We start from the raw sequence: 21,638 nt of genomic DNA on the forward strand, positions 1-21,638 counted from the left end.
GGGCATCAATAACCTGAAGTCAGACTTAATAACCCAGAGACTCTGTATCCATGTCACAGCCATGGGATTACATCGCTAAGCTTGTCTGCATCGGTGATTCTGGGACTGGCAAGTCTAGTGTGGGTAGCCCCAGCGATTCAGTTACGTTCATCGACTCCAGGCGCTGATTCTCGCAAATCCTCAGTTGACAATTCGGCTATGCGAAGGGCGGTTCTCTTCATCTCATGATGTGACCATTGGAGTGGAATTTGGTTCACGCATCGTCCCGGTTGGTCCGCCTGCCTCCAGATACTTTGGGAAGGAGCGAGACGACTACGTTCACGATCACCCTTCCTCTATCACCACTTCATCTCCTGAGTTGGCAGCACAAGGGGGCAACGAAGAGCTCAGGGTTTCGGGTCTCCCCAGCCCTCCTCGGAAGACCCAGGCAGATCAGAAACGAATGAAACTTTCCTTGTGGGATACAGCTGGACAGGAAACATACAAGTCGATCACGCGCTCTTATTTCCGCGGTGCATCCGGTGCACTTCTCGTCTTTGATATTACGCGACCGTCATCATTTACTTCGTGTACTCAATGGCTTCAAGACTTACGGCAAATCGCTGAGGAAGAGATCGTTGTTATCTTGGTTGGGAACAAAAGCGATCTTTCAGGAGATGACTCGATCCAAAACCAACGACGTGTCACTCGCCAGGAGGCGGAAGAATGGTGTCGTCAGAATAATGTTGTACGCTACGTGGAGACAAGCGCGAAATCCGGGGAAGGAGTCGAGCATGCATTCCTCGAGGTCGCTGAGCGCATACATCAGAACATCGAGGGGGGCAAGTATGACTTGAATGACCGTCGAAGCGGTGTTAAAGGCTTTGGTGCCACGGGCAGCACAAGTAACGGACCACCAAAAACCGTCACTCTAGCTCTAAATGACGCAATGCGCAGAGGTGGCAATGGCTGGACTGGGAATTGCTGCTCTTAGGGGCAAGATATTGATGGGGGCGCAGGGTAGGATGGCGTGGCTCTTATTACAGTATCAAATCTCAACACGATATCTGACGCTTGAGCAATGTCATCTAACAGATCATCCATCAGAAGTGAGCCAGTAATTTCTATTTCAGCGACACCCAATCCACTTGGGGCATATAAACCACACATGGTGAGACTACATATGAGCATGTGGACTCGGGATTATCGATTTGTTATGTCGGCAAAATAATCTCTGACAAATATAGAGAAGGAAAGGGTAAAAGGTATGATGAAAAGGTTAGTGTGACAACAAAACCACATTCTGAGGCCCACGAAAGCTTGAAAAACCAAGAGGCCCTTAATTTGCGATCCGCCAGCCACTAAGCCAGTTCAGATGATCCCACTCTTGACTGGGCCCTTCGATGCCAAACACAATAACCCTGAAATAAACAAACATCGCAACGATTATGGTATACAAGCAGGCATATATCACACCACAGATTTTGCTGTTCATCTTTTGGGTGAGCCAGTCGACACAGAACCCAAAAGTAAGAATGGCGTAGTACAGAGCTGGGTAATAGTGGTGGACATATGTGACCCGCGCCATGATAACAAAAGGCAAATAGTGGAGAACCCATCCAATGACTGGGTAGAGGCCGGAGTAGTGGATGTGGTCGATGTCCGCCTGGGTGAGTTCATTATAACCTCGTTGCCAACGCACCAGGTACCAAAGGATCAAGAGCCCGAAAAATCCGAGACTGAAGGTGCTGCCCCAGTAGATAAACGGATTACCAAGAAGATAGTATTTGATGGTGTTGTCGTCCCAAGAACACATGCGGAGGCCGACATTGAGTATGGGCCACTGCCAAAACTTGGAGGCAAGATCATCCTGCTTATCCGGATCAGGAACCAGGGCATTGTTTGAGGTCATCATGGCAACGTTTAGATGAATGAAATCCTTCAGGAAGGGAGATTTGTAGGAGCCTGGATCACCAGGGGGCACTGTTCAAAGCTGCGTTAATGTACGGTAGATTGAAACTAGGATCAAAACCAAACTTACGCCGCTCGTTGAAGTGAGATTCAACATTCCAGTGGGTGTAAACATCACCAGGCTTGTTTTCCTTGACACATGTTGTTTCTATCTGCTTGAAGCCCCATTGCGGTAGATTCACATTGCCGGCTCGTAAATAGCAACCTAGGACGGGGTGCCGTAAGCGGAACGCGGTTGTAAGTGTCCGAATCCTGCTTCTGTCCTTTGAAGCTACATCGTCAACAACCTCGACTGCCCAATGATCCTTGTCATCACCTATGGTTATATTGCCATAGGAAGAGACTTCATATTGGGACTTGGTTATAGGGGCAGGGATAGCGTGGGAATGGAGGTTTCGGCCAGTCTGTCCATGGATAAGTCGGATATGGTCGCCGTCGCCAATGAATCGTAGAGCAGTGTTGGGGTCATAATCCGCTTCATGACGGTTGGGATAAATGAACCAATCATTATTAGCATCTTTGTGGTGATAGCAGGTAACTTGCTGTTGGCCTGAACCCTCCGGGTATGTCTGAACATGTGAGTGGAGGAGTCCACCGCCATAGCCCATGTTCTTGAGCGTGACTCTTGAGCCAAGGGCGATCTCTAGCGGGCTGTCCTTTCCAACCTCAGTGCCCTTAAGGTTCGCTTGAAACAAGGAGCTCATTTGGGCGTCCCCGGGTCCGCTGTTTTCCAGGATCAAGAAATGCGCATAAAAGGAAAAGACGTACACCAGAGCCGGTATGATGATCAATCCAATGACGCGAGCCACAAGGTGCTTTGCAAGCACAGTCTGCCAGAGAATTAGTAGCTGACCCGGAATACGGAATGCAACCTAAACTGACCTCGGGCATTCTGAGATCGCCAAATTTGTTCCATAAATCCTCGATCGTGTAGAGACCCACAATCGAAGTGCAGAACAGACCAACCCATTTCACGCTACAGACACAGCCAATGCTTACCCCGGTCAAAGCAAGCCAGATGAACCACTCAATCGAAAAGCTGGCATGCTGTAACTTGTGAAACCTTGCCCAGCACATTGTGGTAGTGAACGTGAAGCAGAGAAGCATAGAGTCCAACAATATGAATCTAGAGATTGTCGCATATGAATTTTCGAATAGCACCATCAAGCTGATCAGCCAAACAGTGGCCCGGCGAAATCCTAGCTCTCGAGCAGTGTAGTATGCAAGTGGCACACATACTACACCGAAAGCAGCATTGAAAACACGCATGAAAGTATAGTTAACATCTTCTGGGTATGTTTCGCCCGATTTGAACTCAAAGGATCCATTGTAGCCGGCGAGAAGCCCTGACAGACCAACTAGCATCTTCCCCAGTGGAGGGTGGACGTCAAAATAGAACTCGCGCTTAAGATAGTGCGAGCCGAACTTGCCAAAGCTGGGAAGCAGTTGTTAGAATCTGGCAGGATGCATAACAAGAGTTGTATTGGTCTTACTGCGCTTCATCCCAGGTAACAATATTCGACCGACCAATTCGGTACATACGGGTGAAGATTGACAGAGCAGTCAAGAGGAGGGGTACGATCAAGGGCTCCCAGCGATCCAGCACGGAGTAGAAAGAGTCGCCCTAAGGTGTAAACACGCAACGATTAGTACATCAATTATTAGTCAAGGGACAAGGGCGCAGATGAAAGACTGTCATACATGTAATTTTGTCTCCTTATCGCCTTTTCTGGTGCCATCCGACACTGGACTAGGTCTCTCTGCGCGTGGAACATTTCGGCGCCGCAGATCAGCGGAGATTTGAGCCCCAGAACTGGACGCGATCTCCGGTTCTGTCATGTTTAAAGAACGTGGTGAATAGCCAACAGGCTGGCTAGGGCAGTTCCTCCAATAACACGAGTTAGGGAATGGGAAGTATAAATGAATTGAAGCTTAAAAATATTAAGGGGGGGGAAGAGGCAAAAAAAAAGAAACAGAAAAAAGGGTTGGCTTTCAAGTTAGGCCGTAGTCATATCTGGAAGTAGAACGTAGAAATCCGTAGATAATGAGTGTGTCAGTGCGGCGACAGTCAGGATGAGTGCCTGATTGACAAATAAATAACAGAGGTATTGGGGGGTGGGGGATGGAATGAGAGTTAGATGGGGAATTAAATCGATATCAAGAAACTTCCCCAGAAAGAAAATGGAATAAACAGATAAATGAGAATAGGAATATGAGAGAGTGAGGGAGAGGGAGAGAGAGGAAGAGAGGGGAGGGAAAGAAAAATGCGATAGACGGGGTTGGCGGAATGAAATGGAGAGTTGGCCTGTACCGTCAGTCGAAGGTCTCGTCCTTCTAATGCTTCTACTAGCTGCCATAGGTACTAACTATAGTACTAGTACGGAGTAGGTACAGTAGGCTGTTACCAGCAGGGTACGTACCAAAGAATCGTGACCCGGAAACACCGGGCGCCTTGTCGGAGCTGGGTTCCACTTTATCGCCGGGGCCTGATGTTGGTTGGTTGGGGTCCGAAAGTACCTCTTACCTGGCATGTAGGTAGGGAGGTACCTAGTATCTACGTATTACCACTGACATCGGACGGGCCTTATACATAAGTTCATTCCATGATCAGTCACAATACACTAGGGATAAGACCCCTCTTCTCATCTCCCCTTCCCCCAAGAAAAGTGGTAGCCATAGCCAGTCCCATTTCTAAGTTCAAGCTAGCCAAAACAAAGGGAAAGAAAGCAGCAGAATTCAATCCGGCCCGGAAGCTAGGGCCAAGAAGAAAAAGTACTATAAAGAAAGATATAAGAAAGAAATAGATAGACAAGAGGTAAAAAAAGAAAAAAAAAAAAAAAAAAAAAAAAAACCATACGGGGGGCGAAAATGAAAAGCCAGGTGGGAGATAATAAGGAGACAGGGTAAAATAAGTAGATCGAAAGAGAAAATCGCAGTGTATAGTCATTGGTGAAAGGGGAGATGCAATGGGTGAAGAATTCCAAGGACATGTCAGAGCGAGTCTCATTCATTGGAATCTTCCTCCTGCCCAAGCCTCCTATACTGGCGGTCTTGTTGCCCAGGATGCCCTGATCGCCTGTGACGAGAAACCATGCTGGAAATCCAACCAGCTATACCTTCTGATGGACTATGACCGCCCGTCTGAGAACCAGGCCTGGTCGACTTATTGTTGTCGTCGCTGTTCATATTTGGGGGGTCAATATCTAGCCCAGGGATGGCACTTTCTGCTCCAAGTTGACCATACTGTCTCCGGATATCAAGAGAGGGAACAGGAGAGCCAGTCCCCATTAGAGACCCTCTTTCTCCTTGCGTAGCTGGTGTCGGCACTGCAGTCGTCGCGTCCCCAAAAAGTAAATTCATATCTTCCAAGCGGACGCCACTAGTTTCAGGGTACAGAAAGTAAACTATAGGAGTTAGCGAAAGTACGTAGTGGACGGACGAACGTTCTCACCGAGGACAAAGCTACAGGCACAGAAAAAGGCATGGACAAGATAGAGACGCCACTTGATAGCATCTTGAAGAACAGGCGTAACTTCTCCAACTAGCCAGTTGAAGGCCCAATTAGAGGCCGTGCTGAGACTAGCACCCTTAGCTCGAATGCTCAGTGGTAGAATTTCCGGGGGATATAGCCATGGGATTGGTCCCCACGAGGCACCAAAAGCGGCATTGTAAATCATGACAAATATGACCGTCAGGGTAGGAGTTGCTCCCACATCAATATAGATGAAATATGAGATCAAAGAGAGAGAGATTATCATTGCAACCGCTCCAGAGAGTAGTATCGGTCGTCTTCCCCAGCGGTCCACAAGATACCATGGAGGAACTGTGGATAAAAGGTAAGAGATCGCATTAATACCTGTCATCAAAATGGCGTCGCGGCCTGCCCACCCTGCCGATTCAAACACAAGCGGCGCATAATATGAAATGACATTGATGCCGTTCAGCTGGGCCAAGGCCTGGGCTGACATTGCTATCAATACTCGCTTGCGGTACCTTCTGAACATATCAGTGTAGGATCTTTCCCCTTCTTGCCGCTGGAGAAGCACGTTCATTTTGATCTCTCTATACTCTTGTCTAGCCTTGTCATTATGCAAGTCTCCTTTTCCATAGAGGTTAGCAATTACCACCATGCCTTCCTCGTCGTAGTCGTTGTCCAGTAGCCATCTAGATAAGAAGTAAGCTATATGATCACCCAAACTTCAAACGTCGCACTGGAGGGGCGCGTGCTGCATACCTCGGTGATTCACATATTATTAGGCTTCCTACACCAAGTAGGGCGCCCATAACACACTGACATAGTAGTGGAAGACGCCATGAGTAGTCGCTGTCGATAAAACTACAAAAGTAGTCAACCCAGACACTGGCGACATAACCGGAAATATTGCCGGTAAACTCAATACACGCCAGCTTCCCTCGATTGTGGGGCGGCTGTTGTACTATAATTAGCCTGGAACATTTCGCAGGAATCAGAACCAAAGCCCCAAGGTGAAAATACCGAGATCTCAGATTGGTAGACTGGGACTATTGTGGACAAAGCTCCAACTCCCAGACCAGCAATTATACGGCCGACCATCATCATGGACAAGTCCGTGGCAAAAGTCTGCAGTGCCCCACCTATGAAAAAGACTATGGAACCATAGAGAATGGTCCTACGACGTCCTATCAAGTCGCCAATTCGTCCAACTAGTAGAGATGAAATGAAGGCCCCAACTTCCAATATGGCGACCACAGTGCCGATTGCAGCTCTCGAGGGTTGGTCGAAGTAGTCATTGAAATGATCACCCCTATTACAGATCAGTATAGGGTCTACAAGACTCCCAGAGTAATCGAGGAAAAAACCGACGTTATAATCCCGGACATGACTCCCTGATCATAGCCAAAGAGGAAAACTCCCAATGATACGAAGACACTCGTGAAATAACTGTCAAGGGTAAGCAGAAGATACGGTTATTGCGGGCAAGACGGAGATGGTCATACAGCAACGGCTTTCCGACCAAGCCATGCACTTGGGCCGTCTGCCGACTGTTTGGGGACATGATGACAGCTAGTATGCGTTCGATCCTAGAGATGCGCCGGGGTGGCGGGCGAGGTATTTCGATTGATGTTTTTGCAAATTCAGCGTCGTTTGTAGGGATATGATGCAGGTAGTGTACACGTTTCTGCTGGTTCACTCGCGCACTTGAGCTCGCTCGCTCGGGCACCTCGCGATCCAGAGACCTTCTGCGATGGGCCTGAAGGGGGTGGTCTTCGGCATCAGCAAGCTGTTCAGCCAGGTCCCCGGTGTCGGTCCAGTTAGAAAACTCGGATTTTATAGAGGGAGAAAGCGAGGAGCGTCGGCTGCCTTTCTCACTGGCAGATTCCAATACCCTGGCAGAGTTATCGGAGGGTGATGAGGGTTGGGGCTGTAAGGACTGCAACGGGATACTTGACGAAGAGCGAGGTGAGGGTGTTGATAGAGGAATGTTGGCGGTTGTGGTGGGCCAGAAAGCAGCCCTTCCCTTTCCTGTTGTCTTGATCCAGTACCCTACGGCGGTCAGAAGGCGATTCAGCCCGGATTATAGCCAATCGGTGGAGGATCCTCGAGGGTCCCCTTGGGAAAAGTCAACTAATCTCAATTCCGGGGGAAAGATATGAAGGAATGGGTCAGAAGGGTGACTTTGGACCAAGGCCAAATGCAGGTCAAAGCGAAAATCAAAGATGTCAAGGACCAATCTGAGAAGCTACAAGAGTAGAAAGCGGTGATGGCAATGGCGTTGGGGAAACCCGCTCACAAGACAGGTGGTTGATCCACTACGCCAGATGACAGAACCAGAGGGAGGGCGGTCAGGTGGGAGGTGCCCTAGTCAAAAGGCGGCTTAGGCGGCTGCGCAAAGCATTGGCAGATGACCGAGGGAGATGTGTCTCCTTCTTCTTGGGTGATGGGTGATGCCTGATAAATAGTAATTAACCATCCGTAGTTACGGTGTAGTTACCTACATAACTAACTACATACCTATATCAATCACTGGCTACGGAAAACCTTGGGGAAGTGGGCTTAGTACACCAAATAGGGACGGGTACGAGATACTCTTACTGTGTATCTACCTACCTACCTACCTACCTACCTACCTACATACTCCGTACAACTGGAAGCTACCTAGACACCTTACCTATTAGCTACACTAATTATGGAGTACCTTACTCCGTATGACGGCAGTCCCCACAGTCCACTTTAGTTGTGGGTAGGTAGAAACTAGGTAGAAAGCCTACCTACGTAATGGATGCACATACATATATCCATAAATACATAACTTACCTAGTACATACCTACCCAGGTAAGGTTAGGTAGGTACCTAGGTACCCGGGCCCTTGACAGGTTGTATGTATGTAGTCCCTACATAAGCAGTAATCTATCCTGATACCTACGGTAGGCAGCCTCCCTCATAAATTGTAATGTATCTGTCTTGCTTGGTTAGGTCTACCGAGTCATCAGACTACCTAGGTGTGAACTACTTTGTCAACTCCAAGGTCTCCCGGGTCTCCAATCGAAATTAGTTCGAAACAACCTATGCCAACAGAATATCATACCCGTCCTTGCGAATGTACACAGCTTCTGCCATGTTAGCATATTTACGGCGAACCAGTTCAAATATCACCAGACCGGCACTGGTACTGGGAACTTGACGGAGAGCACTTTTCGTGAAGTCGCGGAATAGCCAACGACGCCAGCCTCCCGATCGCGCGGCCTTCCTTTGGCATCGTTTATATGTCTCCCGGTAAGCGAAGTAGTAGAGACGCAACATCTGCCTTTTCGAAGGGTAGAGACTCGCCTGGCGATCAAGGTACTCCAGCCGTGCGACGTGTATGTTCTGTATGAGGCTAAGTGGATGCTGTATTGCTTGCTGGGCAATGGAGGCCGCAACCCCTGCAAACATCAGAAAGCACGGCTCTAAGGTGTAGTGGGGTTTGATGAGTGGTACACCACGGTCGCTGGTTTTTGCAGCATTCTTGTCATCAGCGTGAGAAGTATGATGATGTCCATAATACCCGGTGGTAAATGAATAATACGCCTGGGATTTGATGTACTCAAAGAATGAGAAAAAGACGCCATATCCAAAAGCATCGCGCAGGAACGACAAGGTTAGACCCGCAAAGATACCACGGACACCAATTTGCTTCAGTTTGTGCCAGCCATAGTGCCACATACTCCGGTACTGGCCCCCGAGTATATCATGTGCTTGAAGACGAACTTGAAGGGCGTCCAAGGGTGCGGCAACTATGGACTGGGCTGCCCCTGCTACGAAACCAGCCGTAAATGTATAAAAGGGATGGGCAGGGGGGTATGCTCGCTTGACTCCCTGGGCCACAGGTTCATATAGGGCCCCAAGAACCTGAAGGTACGAGGTATATAGCACGGCCCCAATTCTACCCCTAGATGTCAGACACGTCCTGCAACTTCAAACAAGGGAAATGTGATTTGATCACTCACCCGGCATTTGCTAATAGAGGGGGCATGACCTGGTTTGGAATGAAACGCCATCCATAGGTCCGGACAGCATGGACAAGTAACCCAGGAGTGGTATTATGCAGTGACCATCGTTTCTCGGACGCATGAGGATTAACAGCCTTAGCAAATGCCTATAGCAATCAAGATAAAAAGATATAGAGAGCATTAGTGAATGACAGCAATTGTTAGAACAAACCCATTGTCCAAACGGGTGAGAATTATAAAGGAGAGGAATTCGGGCCAAGTACCATGTAACTAAAGAGACGAGGTGCATCAGCTTTCTGACTTCAGGCCCATGTGGGGGGATGCATACTCAACTCTAGTGCGAAAGAAAGCTTTCACAGGTGTACGAAAGTAGAAGGCAACAAATTGTGCGCTGAGGGCACGAACTCCAGCAGCAGAAGCTCCAGTGGCTGCGTTGCTTCGAGGATTCTTTTGGGAACTTGCAAGATGGTCGGAAGTCTGATCTATTGTACCCGCATCGTCTGAACGGAAATTCTTTATAGAGGTCATGTTGCCAAAAACACATCCGCCATCAGGAAATTTCAAGACGATGTGCTGCCATATGGGTAAGCTGGGGACGATTTCCAAGTAACATATATTGGCACTGATACTAAGGTATGTTAGTTGGGAAGGGGGCCGTGGTTGGGTTTGAAGAACACAAAAATTGAATGTTTTCAGGATGCTCGATAATGATAAAAGTTGACGGGAACACACCGCGTACCAGGTACCTAGGTAGGTAGCTACCTAGTACGGGGGGAGGTAAGTCACCTAGCATGTAATTAATACGCTGGCTCTCGAGGTGCTGTACTGTACGTACAGCCCGAGCCCGTATATACGTACGTATTATACATAAATACGGTGTAACTGACCAGGTGGGTAGATGACAAATTATGCACGACGTAATCTGTTAACTAGTTAACTAAAACTTGGACTAAGCAAACAGCCCAAACTTTGCCGATGCGCCGAGAAGTCCCTGATCAGAACGCGTAGCGCGTTTGCCTAAGATTATTCCAGGGATAACTAGGCTTTGAGTGTATCTATGCCTCTGATGTGCCCATGAGCCAAACGCCGTAAACCGCCCAGAACCGCTTTGGAAGGTCACACTGTCATAGTTGTCTTATTATATCCTTACTTTGATACCAACCTCGAGAAGCCTAGTCCGCCTTGAGTCCGAGCTTGCAAGCATCACCAAGGGCTTATTGCACAGCCAATTTTACAATGGCGGACGAAATTGCCATTGACAAGTCCACCTTCTTTAGCCGGCTATCGAGTTTTTACACAGCATGGAAGGCAGACAGGCGCTCGGGAAATACTATCTTCGGTGGTGCTGGCTCAATTATCATCCTAATGGGGAAAACGGATGAGGCCAACAGCTTTCAAAAGAACAATGCTATGCATGTGCGTGAAACCTGATCATTTTCTCAAGGACACTCAATCTGTATCTATTTCTAACACGCGTGCTTAGTTTTGGCTGCTCGGCTATGAATTCCCCGCAACGCTTTTGGTGTTCACAACCGAGTCCATGTACGTTGTGACCACTGCGAAGAAAGGTAACCCAAGGCTTTTGAACATGCACGTGTGATATATCATGTTAACAGCTACAATTCAGCAAAGCATCTTGAACCTTTGAAGGGCGGTAAGATCCCGGTCGAGATCTTGCTTACTTCCAAAGATCCAGAGGAGAAAACAAAATCTTTTGAGAAGTGCCTTGAAGCTATTAAATCCTCGGGTGTGAGTACTTTGAATTTGCATTGGTCTTGCTGTTCACTTTTATGTATGTGTTGACTAAACTATGACAATGGAAACAGAAAAAAGTTGGTGTGCTGCCCAAAGACACGACCACTGGCCCGTTTGCCGAAGATTGGAAGCGTGCTTTTGCGAATATAACACAAGATGTTGAAGAAGTTGACATCTCGCCGGCACTCTCAGCGGCAGCTTTCTCCGTGAAAGACACAGATGAACTTGTGAGTTTTTCATGGTACCTCTGAACAGCCCAATCTAATGCTTTTGGAGGTGTCGATCAGGAACGCATCCAGAGCATGCAGTGGCATAATGTCAGATTACTTCGTCGATGAAATGTCTCGCCTACTTGATGAAGAAAAGCAGATGACACATAAGGCTCTATCGACGCGCCTTGATGCGAAAATTGACGACAGCAAATTTTTCAATAAGCTTGCGAAGTTGCCAGCGGAATTCGACCCACAGCAGATTGATTGGGCTTACGGGCCTGTCATTCAAAGTGGAGGGAAATACGACCTCAGGCTAACAGCTACGCCTGATAACAACAACCTTCGCCCAGGGATCATCATTGCAGGCTTCGGCATCCGTTACAAGATATACAGCTCAATCATTGCACGTACCTATCTAGTCGACCCGACCAAATCTCAGGAAGCCAATTATGCCCTCTTATTGAATATTCACGAAACTATCTTGAAGGATGTTCGTGATGGTATAGTGGCCAAGGATCTGTTCAACAAAGCACTTGGTCTAATACGCTCAAAGAAACCCGATCTTGAATCCCACTTCGTTAAGAGTGTTGGCGCCGGTATAGGCATTGAACTTCGAGATGCCAACATGGTACTCAATGGGAAGAATAGCCGGGTGTTGAAAAGCGGCATGACTCTTTCCATCTCGGTTGGACTAACCGATGTGAAAGAGCCTGACGCGAAGGATGATTCCAACTCTTTGTACTCGATGGTAATCACTGAGACTGTACGTGTGGGAGAAAACGGACCCCATGTGTTCACCAAAGACGCTGGTATCGACATGGACTCGGTTTCATTCTACTTTGGGGATGAAGAGGATAATCAAAAACCAGTCAAGGAGAAAAAGGAAGTCAAATCCAGCGCAATTGCCAGCAGGAACGTCACTCGTACAAAGCTTCGTGCAGAACGGCCTACCCAAATTAACGAGGGTGCAGAAGCTCGGCGTCGCGAACATCAGAAAGAGTTGGCCTCCAAAAAAACCAAGGAGGGCCTTGATCGGTTTACTGGGACCACAGGAGATGACAACGGAGTGTCCCAGAAGAAGTTCAAGCGATTTGAATCCTACAAGAGGGACAATCAACTTCCCGCTAGGATCAAAGATTTAATTGTTTACGTTGACCAAAAAGCGTCCACAGTGATCGTTCCAATAATGGGTCGTCCAGTACCGTTTCACATCAACACCATAAAGAATGCCAGCAAAAGTGATGAGGGTGAATATGCATATCTTAGGATCAACTTTCTTTCTCCTGGTCAGGGTGTGGGTAGAAAGGACGACCAGCCATTCGAGGATCTGTCGGCTCATTTCCTACGAAATTTGACACTTCGATCTAAGGATAATAATCGATTGGCCCAGATTGCCCAGGATATTACTGAGTTGAGAAAGAATGCTCTGAGACGTGAGCAAGAAAAGAAGGAGATGGAAGATGTGGTAGAGCAAGATAAGCTTATCGAGATACGAAGTACGTCTAGGTGCTTCCCTGCACAGTTTACCAACGCTAATCCTTTTGACTAGATCGCCGGCCTGTGAAGCTGCCCGATGTCTACCTTCGACCCCCACTCGATGGAAAGCGAGTTCCCGGTGAAGTTGAAATTCACCAGAATGGTCTTCGTTACATGTCCCCTTTCCGCAATGAACATGTGGATGTGCTTTTCAGCAACGTGAAACATTTGTTTTTTCAACCTTGCGCCCATGAATTGATTGTACTAATCCATGTTCACCTGAAAACGCCCATCATGATCGGCAAAAGAAAGACTAGGGATGTTCAATTCTATCGGGAGGCAACTGAAATGCAATTTGATGAAACTGGCAACCGCAGGCGCAAGCACCGTTATGGGGACGAAGAAGAGTTTGAGGCCGAACAAGAAGAGCGACGACGAAGAGCGGCTCTGGATCGCGAATTCAAGGCTTTCGCTGAAAAGGTGGCCGATGCCGGAAAGGACGAAGGGGTTGACGTCGATATCCCTTTCAGAGAAATTGGATTCACCGGAGTTCCGAATCGATCAAACGTATTGATTCAGCCAACTACCGACGCTCTCGTTCAGCTAACGGAACCCCCATTCCTTGTCATCACACTGAATGAAATTGAGATCGCTCATCTAGAAAGAGTTCAGGTAATGTTTGCTTCCAGCCGAAGTGAAATCTGCACTATGCTGACCTGTCTCTAGTTCGGGCTAAAAAATTTCGACTTGGTTTTCGTTCTCAAAGATTTCCACAGACCCCCTGTGCACGTCAACACAATTCCCGTTGAATCTTTGGAAGGCGTCAAAGATTGGTTGGACTCGGTTGATATTGCCTTTACGGAGGGACCGTTGAATCTCAATTGGACGACAATCATGAAAACAGTCGTGAGCGATCCGTACGGCTTCTTTGCCGACGGCGGGTGGTCTTTCCTGGCGGCCGAATCAGATTCTGAAGGCGGCTCCGAGGAAGAAGAAGAATCGGCATTTGAACTATCTGAATCGGAACTAGCTGCGGCGGATGAAAGCTCTGAAGAAGAGAGTGAATTCGACGACGATGCCAGTGCGGAGGCAAGTGATGACTTCAGTGCAGACGAAGAGAGTGGGGAGGATTGGGATGAATTGGAAGTTAAAGCAAAGAGGAAAGATAAGGAAAGTGGGATGGAGGATGAGGAACGAAGCAAAAAGCGGAAGCGGTAATCAATTCAGTCACCTAAACTGGCATTCATTCATCGAGTCGGATCTTGAAAAATGACAGGAGGGAAGGAAAAGAAGAGAAACCTTTTTATTGACTGCGGTTAATGTGTTCCAGCTCGGCGTGAAGCTCTACGTCTAGCAGTCATTTTTAGGTAGAAATCGAGAAGTGGTCATATTCTGGAGTACGTACACCCAACGCCAACATAGGGTCTCTACAATAGAACACGGATCATGGCCCGCAAGTTGCGAGTCTTGACTTGTGGTGATTGCAAAGTGGCAAATTTTTACCTCTTAGCGGGCAAGATATTTAACATTCGAGATGTGCATATTTGAGGTCTCATGTGAAACGGTATGATGAAAGGCCAATTTACTTGGGGTTGGGGACTCGAGCTATCAGAGTCTTGGGGCGCAGGGGAAAAAAACAAGGGATCGGAATATAGCCTCAATTGTTATTCCCAAGGCAGACCCCGGAGACAGTGTACATCTACCTATCACGCAAACCGCATTAAGTAGGGTAACAGATAGCATTTCATCATTGACGACAGCGGTGGGGCCCTGAGGCCTACGTACAGTGCAACAAAGAAGCTCAGGAACCAAACCTCAACAAGAATCAACCCCACGATGTAAAAGTGAAATCCTATCTCATTTTCCTTGTCTCAGCGAAAACCACATGTTTCTCATCCTGGTCACTTGGTTTGGGGTGAATGACTCGTAGCATTCGTCGGACGAATAATCCATAAAGTTGTGTATCGGGTCGACTCCTGGCCGGTCAGGACAAGAATCTTTGTAAGAGGGACACCCATCCGTAGGCCTAGACTCTTGAGGCGTGTCTTGAATATAGTCTCCATCGTCATCGGGGGAGCACGACTCTCCTTCGAATGTATGCAAGAGGCCATTCCAATGACCTATTTCATGAATTGCTGTCCCGCCTCGGTTGTAATTGGCTAGAAGGCCACCCGGCATGGTTTGAGCAAGGATATTGCAACCATCCTTGATATAGCTGGTGCGAGGGCTACTACCGTTGATGCTGGGGTCAGGTAGGGTGCAAAAGCCGAGGACATTAGAAGATAGTTCGCCTCCGCTGAGCATTTGGCGGTCATCTACCCACGGCATGTGCCGAGTCGTTGCGATTGGTGAGTCCTGAAGATCGGTGTGAAAGTAAATATTAAGGGTGCTATAGGTCCCTTCACGAAGTGCATTCTTCATCCCAATCTCATCGCCGTTGCGCGACCATGTTTCATTCACTTGGCGCGTAATACCCTCTAGTCGATAGGAAATCGATGCATTCTGATAGGCATTTTGTAAATAAGATACCTGCAGAGCAATCAGTTGAATTCCCACAGAAGTAGATTTATGTGATTAAACACGGCCCCGAACCGAAGCATTCGGTGGATTGGCGATAGACATACCTGAGTAGCAACCATTTCATCCGATACCATTCCCGCATCGTCTTCACTACCTAGCAAGATATGAAACCACGTAGCAATCTCGATTGGGTAAACGACCTCTCTGCTCTCATAATTAACCGCAAGGTCACCCTGGGACTCCAGCGTATTTAATCGTTCGTGTTCAGCCCTCAACGACTCCTCAGGGGGACCAGTGGCACAGAAACCGCGGGCTTGAGAACTGAGAGCACTGCATTGGATTGGAAGACCGGTTATGCCAATTATAATGAAGGCTAGATATCTAGAAACCCGGAGCATTATGCTAATGATCCTGAAAGATAGAGCCTTAAATCCAAGGCTGGCCAGATATAGAAATAAGGATTTCATAGCGACTTCTGCGCAAGCTTTAAGAGAGACATGACTGGTTGCATGGCAACAAGAAACCGAGACCTAAGAATGTTGGGATACGGCAAGATTGCTGCAGCAAGGGATGTATGTAGCAAGGGAACTGGTTTAAGGGGGTGTTCGGACCAAAACAAGAAAAGGAAAAAGCGGTCAAGCAAACATGCCCGGTGTGTTTTATCATCGCGATTGGCGTTATTCAAATCGGACACTAAAGCCTGCCGATGAATGCGAGATAATATCTGCATTCCCAAGGTTCTCGGTGTGGTCAAGGGTATGGCAAGCGACTGGGACTGGACCAAGCGGGGAAATTTTGGACTCACAACATTCTGGTTCATAAATTGTCCTGAAAAGTAATACCTAAGATACGACAGTCTTTTATTCAAGTAGCATGCGCCCCAAATCTATTCTCTCTTCCAGTTGCGACTGCCGCCGTACCCTCTTGCTCACCATTCCACGTCAGATATGTGTGGTCTCCCAGTTTCCTAGTAGAGAGGTTAGATCATACGAATTCAACAATTGTGCCAGGACATCCGGTGGCTACTAACCGAGGTCTTATCAAATGTGCAACAGTGAAAAGGGCACCCAGCAAAACGCAGACGCCGCCGACGACAACATACGCAATCCCCATAAAAGGGTTTTGTCCACCCATCACAGTCCTTGTAGAGATAAGGATTGACTTCGTGCCTCCATACTCAGTGACCGGAAAACCTGCAGAAAGTCAGTCAATATCTAGAGAAACGACACTTGCTTTTCGATAGCATACGGTGCGTAATGTCCAATTGATATGTGCCCTTTGTCATTGGCGTAGTGTCATTCCTTCGGGCTAACTTGCTGAATGTTGGAAGGGCCGCAGTCCTCATCCAGACCATAAACTCTTCGTTTTCGTGAAGGTTAGGGATTCCATTCTCATAATTATCTGGATATCGGTCATGCCAGTTCGGAGGAGGAACGACTTGTCCTGGTTTGTAATCCGTTTTCTTAATGAGTTCTTTGTCGCTGTCCCATGCTATTCCTTTGTTTGTCATAGAGTATGTTTCGGCCTTGACCCCGACACTTAGAAGCTTTGGGCTGTTTATAGTGTCGTTGAATTGAGAGTTTGCTATGAGACCACATGGATAATATGCTTTACCGGATGGATCAAGTTTCAGAGGATCGCATGACCCACCATCCAGGGTCTTGTTGGGAACGGCTTTGCCCTTCAATTGGTCGACGTCCAATGATTTCACATATCGCCTATGATTCTGATAAAAGTTTGTGAGTCGGTAATACATGAAAACAGGTGGTTTCATCGTATCGGGGATGTCGAAAATGAGCCGGCAAACAGTGGCATTGCCTTCGTCAAGGCGCTGCCACGTCGGAGCAGACTGTCCAGATGATTTGAATGACGAGCTGACTCTGTTTGATATATCTTGGGAGTGATTCCTCGGTGCTTTCTCCGCGCACTCGGAGTAATCTATGGTTATCTCTTGTACCTGTTGATGGTGAGGTTGCGTCCGCAACAGAAGGGTTCGCGACGACAAGACAACAACTTACCTGAGCACTCGCCCATAACAAAAGACCGCCAATAGGGGCAAATATGACACCGACAATGAAAAAGAGGGGTAATACGCTCTTTGGTGTTAAGATTGGCCTATTTGTGGTAAGTAGGCGCAGAGGCAGGGACCCATTGGGAATCAAGCTCACTGCCAGGCTTTCAAACGTTGTTGCCGGAAAGCAGTATCTGGGGCTTTGCATTAGTATGGCAAAATATGGTGAGAAAAATACACTGACTTGCTGGTCTTTTATTCCTGGGTTTCTTGTCGCTATCGCCATCGCCCCTACGCTCCTGTTCCCCCAGAGATTCTGTTTGATCCACCTCAGTATGGGACATGCTTAGGTGAATACCAGCTCAGTCGGTCTAGAAAAAGTGGATAGCAGTGTATGGTAGATTCAGGAGAAGATGCCAATAGTATGCAGGTGAAATGCTCGTGATGTCGCGCCTAACAGAGAAGCCGGCAACAGTCGGCATGACAGTGGCGAATTCAACGAAGTACGTACACTTCCGTAGCTTACGAGCCGCCCGGCGCAGTGGGTTCTCTTTGTGCCACCGCCTTCTTCGACCCGTTTAGCTGCATAACTACTCCGTACTAAATACGGAGTACAGACGTCACCTTCCAGGTTGCTAGGTACATAGAATGTATTTGTGCTGTACGGGGTAAATTTCATATATGTATGTATGTATGTATGTATGTATGTATGTATGTATCACTGTACAGTACAGAATTATATTCCTAGGATGGTACATTATAAGCCCACCTAACCTAGATACGCCCAGCTTCCAACTAGCACAACAACTTCCCGCGTGATGATTTTCGCCCATAATAGGGTAGGTATGTATGTACTTACTGTACATTACCCGTACTTGGTGCAGTGTATATACACAGAAAAATTACTCAGTGCCTGTCAATGTAGTAGGTATCTATGAGTGTGTACCTACAGCGTACTTTCTCGGGCGTATGTACACACCAGCTGCCCACGCATGACAAAAAGGTGGAATAGAACATCAACTCCCACGAGAAACACAATAATTCCTACCAGTTTCGTGACCTGAGAATACCAGGATGAAATCTATTTCTATTAAGTAGCACGACTGAGTGGAGCAAAATTCCGGATGACCTGTCATTCAATACGTCTGAAGCAAAATGTTGAGGCAAGCCAAATCTCAATCTAAAAAATGAATCCATAACCATGCACAAGCAGCCATTGAGCAAAACAAAGTATAGCTGAGGAAACGACATCATTCAAGGGAGGCACCACCTGGGTAGTGAACAGGATAAGGGTTCATGTGAATAATGGAAGGGGCTGTCATAACGTGAACACAGACCAGCTATGCCCAGTGACATTCAATAAAGCATCACATCGTGAGGTTGAACACCGGCATAGGAACGCCGTGCGAACAGAGAAAAAAAGCTAACCAATGACTGAATATTGATGCACAAGATTGTTAGGTTGAATTCCCGCGTGATCCTGCAAGTCTGAATTGCGCCATCAAGACGGTTTGGTTGGCAATGTAGAATTTCAACGCATATACTGTTGAAAGTGTTCAGGTCTAAACCAACCCACGCGGTCGTAGGCAGTCCAAAGTTTGCTTGCTTTGTTAACGTCAATTTTGCAGGCTTGCTGAGCATCTGTCTTGCGAAACTCTTTGCCCACATTCAGAGCCCTGACACGGGCCTCAAAGATGCGCCGCTTGCTGCATAAATACGTCGCACAGGAAAGCCTGAGGGTGGCCGCAAGATTGAATTCAGCGGGACTCAGCAATTGTCGATCTGGGTCATGAGTGAGATCTAGCATTTGTCCTTTCCAATCGGCCTTCAAAGCCTTCGCATTGCTGCCGAGGGTCTCTAATGGGGGAGAATAATCATCGATTGCACCATAATCTGTGTCATCCCGGTTTGTGCCTATCGCACGGGGTGGTCTGTTATTCGAGGGGGACGTATCAAATGAATCAAGAACCTTCTGTTTAGGTGTGGTTTTTGGTGTGCGCTTGACCCTAGGAGTCCTCTGCACGCGATGTTGGGATGTAACTGCCTTCTTGACAGGAGCGGGCGCGATTTTCTTTAACCTTGCCTCCAACCTCTGAGGGGAACACCGGTTCATCATGATCAATTGACGCTCTAGGGTTTCCCGCTCCTCTTTGGCCCATGCTACCGGGTTGCGATTAAATTGAGCCGAGACAATCGGAACACACGAGAGAGCTAGAAGATACTCATCGCGCGTCGGTTTGTTCAGCTTATTCTCAAACCTTGCCATGTGAGAATTGATATGTTGCTCGACGAGCGCCTCTGCCGCGGGCGGGAATACAGGCCCGAACAATGGCTCATCGGAGGCAACGTCAGCAATGGACTCTTGTCGAGGGAACAAGACAGGGTCTCGGGCGATCCCAGTAGCAGCATCCTGCTCGGTCTTTTCTGATGTGCTTGACTTCCTCTTTTTGTTCCCAGTGTAAGGCGTAACAGGTGGCGATGGAAGATCCATTTCTGACTGTGTTCGTTTGCGATCAACGAATATAGGAGGAAGCTTCACGTCATACCCGAATTGTGGATCCTGTGATAATGCATGGGGCGAGAACGGAGGGTTAAAGCTATCCAGAGGCTTGGACTCCGGAGGGGACATTAGACTGGAGACGGAGGGCAACCGATTCATTTTGGGCCTTTTACTGTGACCAGGTAGTGAAGCAGCGGTAAGTGAGGTCATGCCCGGCGGGGAAATGACCGCTGGGAGATGAGATGTGATTAAGGCACCGAGAGAATAGGATAGTGATATGAAGACGTTAGGGCAAGTAAGTCCCGCCGTTACTGCTCTGATTGAGGGGGAGGGGGGATTAATAGTGACCAGCAATAAAGTGACGAACACTGGGTACGTTTATGGAAGTCAATGGAAGAGGGAACATGACAAAAACACACGTGAAGATGATTGGAAGTGATTTGTCAGGGCCGCCTCTTTGTCTATGGTGGCAATAGGCAAGGTTTGAATTGACAAGCGGTACTATGGCCCTCGACAATCAGATGGGTGGCAGGTCAGTCTTAGAGTAAAGCGATCACCCTATTTCTTTCCAGCGCTGGCTGGCATTAAGCGCTCGTTGAAGAGTGTCATAAGTTAAGTATGGCACACAGGTTGGATGCTTGTTCTAAAGAGGTTAAAATAGTCAATGCCGCAGCCCCCCTGGGAAACTACAAATGAGGGCTGCTGATCAAACGATGAGTCAATGCGCCACCAATGACTGGCCAGGGATGATGTAGATTGATGTTCACAAGACTGCGGGGTGGCGCGTGGCAGTAGAAGGGTGATAAGTACCAGAGTGTGCGACAAGGTACAGGTCATCAGGAACGCCTGCCATGTTCAATTGGTCCTCTGCAATGTGACCAATTGCGGAGGGCCTATCGTCGAGATATTTGGAGAAGAATCCCAACAATCAATGCATTTTCCGGGGGGTCAGATGAAAGAACTACCTGGTGGTGTTGGTCAGAGTAGCTACAAACTAGAAGGTAGTGTACCTACGGGTACCAACCACATGACACGAAGAGCGGGGTCTTGACTCGGAGAGTTTGGTATCTGGTGGGCAACCAACCCACAGCCCAGGCACTGCCTTCCTGGCCACCAGGCTACTACCACCGATTAGGCTGAAAGACACCTATCAGGGGGGGGGGGGTACGTCAGTATCTGCCTTACTCGACCAAGTCGGGCTGTAGGGTAGATGACAGAACGCCACATTCATTACATCACCGAAGGCAGATGAATCATTCGGAGTTCTTCAGCCCCGGCTGCCCCGCCCATTGTCTGGGCTCTCCTCCCCCTAAAAATGGCAACATGATCAGCCGTCCACGTGATGCAGAATATGCTTGGACCCTTACTCCGTACCCACCGCCGTACTCAACCCACTTCTCTGTGCCGCCTTCGCAAGTACTTCGGACGGAGTAGTGATTCCATACCCAGAGATGCCGGTCTAATCGGTCAATTGGCTTCAACTCACCCGGATGGTTCCCTACAGAAGAAAAGCAAAGAAACTCCGTGGTATATAAATCAATTCTTGCGAGGTGTTCTACATGTTCCTTGAATTTTTCTGTACCATTCATCCATTTCCTTAGTTGAATGTATATATGTATTTTTTTAGCCTGTCGGGTCCGATGGTAGAATTGGTTTATTGGTTAGAGGTCTGGGCACCAAAGATCAACTGCTTTGGGCAATGGAAAAAGTGAGAATGGTTATTTTCTAATCGATATGGTTCAT

The 21,638-nt window shown here is 47.9% G+C and overlaps 5 protein-coding genes across 5 annotated transcripts; 2 read left to right on the forward strand and 3 right to left on the reverse strand.

Annotated features, from left to right (window-relative positions):
• Positions 1-50: 50 nt before the first annotated feature.
• KD926_006780 (Rab family GTPase) lies at positions 51-973 on the forward strand (the record flags this gene model as incomplete). The annotated part of the gene is made up of 2 exons (XM_053099790.1): positions 51-119; positions 185-973. 2 exons carry the CDS (start codon positions 51-53, stop codon positions 971-973), a joined length of 858 nt encoding a protein of 285 aa, XP_052956523.1.
• A 345-nt stretch (positions 974-1,318) lies between these two features.
• On the reverse strand, positions 1,319-9,444 carry KD926_006781 (uncharacterized protein; the record flags this gene model as incomplete). The annotated part of the gene is made up of 14 exons (XM_053099791.1): positions 1,319-1,962; positions 2,021-2,780; positions 2,833-3,385; positions 3,444-3,574; positions 3,652-3,782; positions 4,371-4,436; positions 5,067-5,354; positions 5,402-6,114; positions 6,185-6,378; positions 6,446-6,734; positions 6,928-7,474; positions 8,246-8,256; positions 8,518-9,360; positions 9,419-9,444. 14 exons carry the CDS (start codon positions 9,442-9,444, stop codon positions 1,319-1,321), a joined length of 5,196 nt encoding a protein of 1,731 aa, XP_052956524.1.
• A 1,213-nt stretch (positions 9,445-10,657) lies between these two features.
• On the forward strand, positions 10,658-14,082 carry spt16 (chromatin-remodeling protein SPT16; the record flags this gene model as incomplete). The annotated part of the gene is made up of 7 exons (XM_053099792.1): positions 10,658-10,837; positions 10,905-10,989; positions 11,049-11,170; positions 11,248-11,403; positions 11,453-12,884; positions 12,938-13,536; positions 13,591-14,082. 7 exons carry the CDS (start codon positions 10,658-10,660, stop codon positions 14,080-14,082), a joined length of 3,066 nt encoding a protein of 1,021 aa, XP_052956525.1.
• A 639-nt stretch (positions 14,083-14,721) lies between these two features.
• Positions 14,722-17,603, reverse strand: KD926_006783 (uncharacterized protein; the record flags this gene model as incomplete). The annotated part of the gene is made up of 6 exons (XM_053099793.1): positions 14,722-15,393; positions 15,489-15,757; positions 16,317-16,351; positions 16,415-16,577; positions 16,633-17,341; positions 17,403-17,603. 6 exons carry the CDS (start codon positions 17,601-17,603, stop codon positions 14,722-14,724), a joined length of 2,049 nt encoding a protein of 682 aa, XP_052956526.1.
• Positions 17,604-18,926: 1,323 nt separating this feature from the next.
• Positions 18,927-20,054, reverse strand: KD926_006784 (SWIRM domain-containing protein; the record flags this gene model as incomplete). The annotated part of the gene is made up of 1 exon (XM_053099794.1): positions 18,927-20,054. The coding sequence occupies one exon, from the start codon at positions 20,052-20,054 to the stop codon at positions 18,927-18,929; it is 1,128 nt and encodes a 375-aa protein (XP_052956527.1).
• Positions 20,055-21,638: the final 1,584 nt, after the last annotated feature.

Source organism: Aspergillus affinis (assembly GCF_023601865.1).
Source record: "Aspergillus affinis strain CMG 70 chromosome Unknown NODE_37_length_269496_cov_86_605002, whole genome shotgun sequence".
Classification (NCBI taxonomy): Eukaryota; Fungi; Ascomycota; class Eurotiomycetes; order Eurotiales; family Aspergillaceae; genus Aspergillus; species Aspergillus affinis.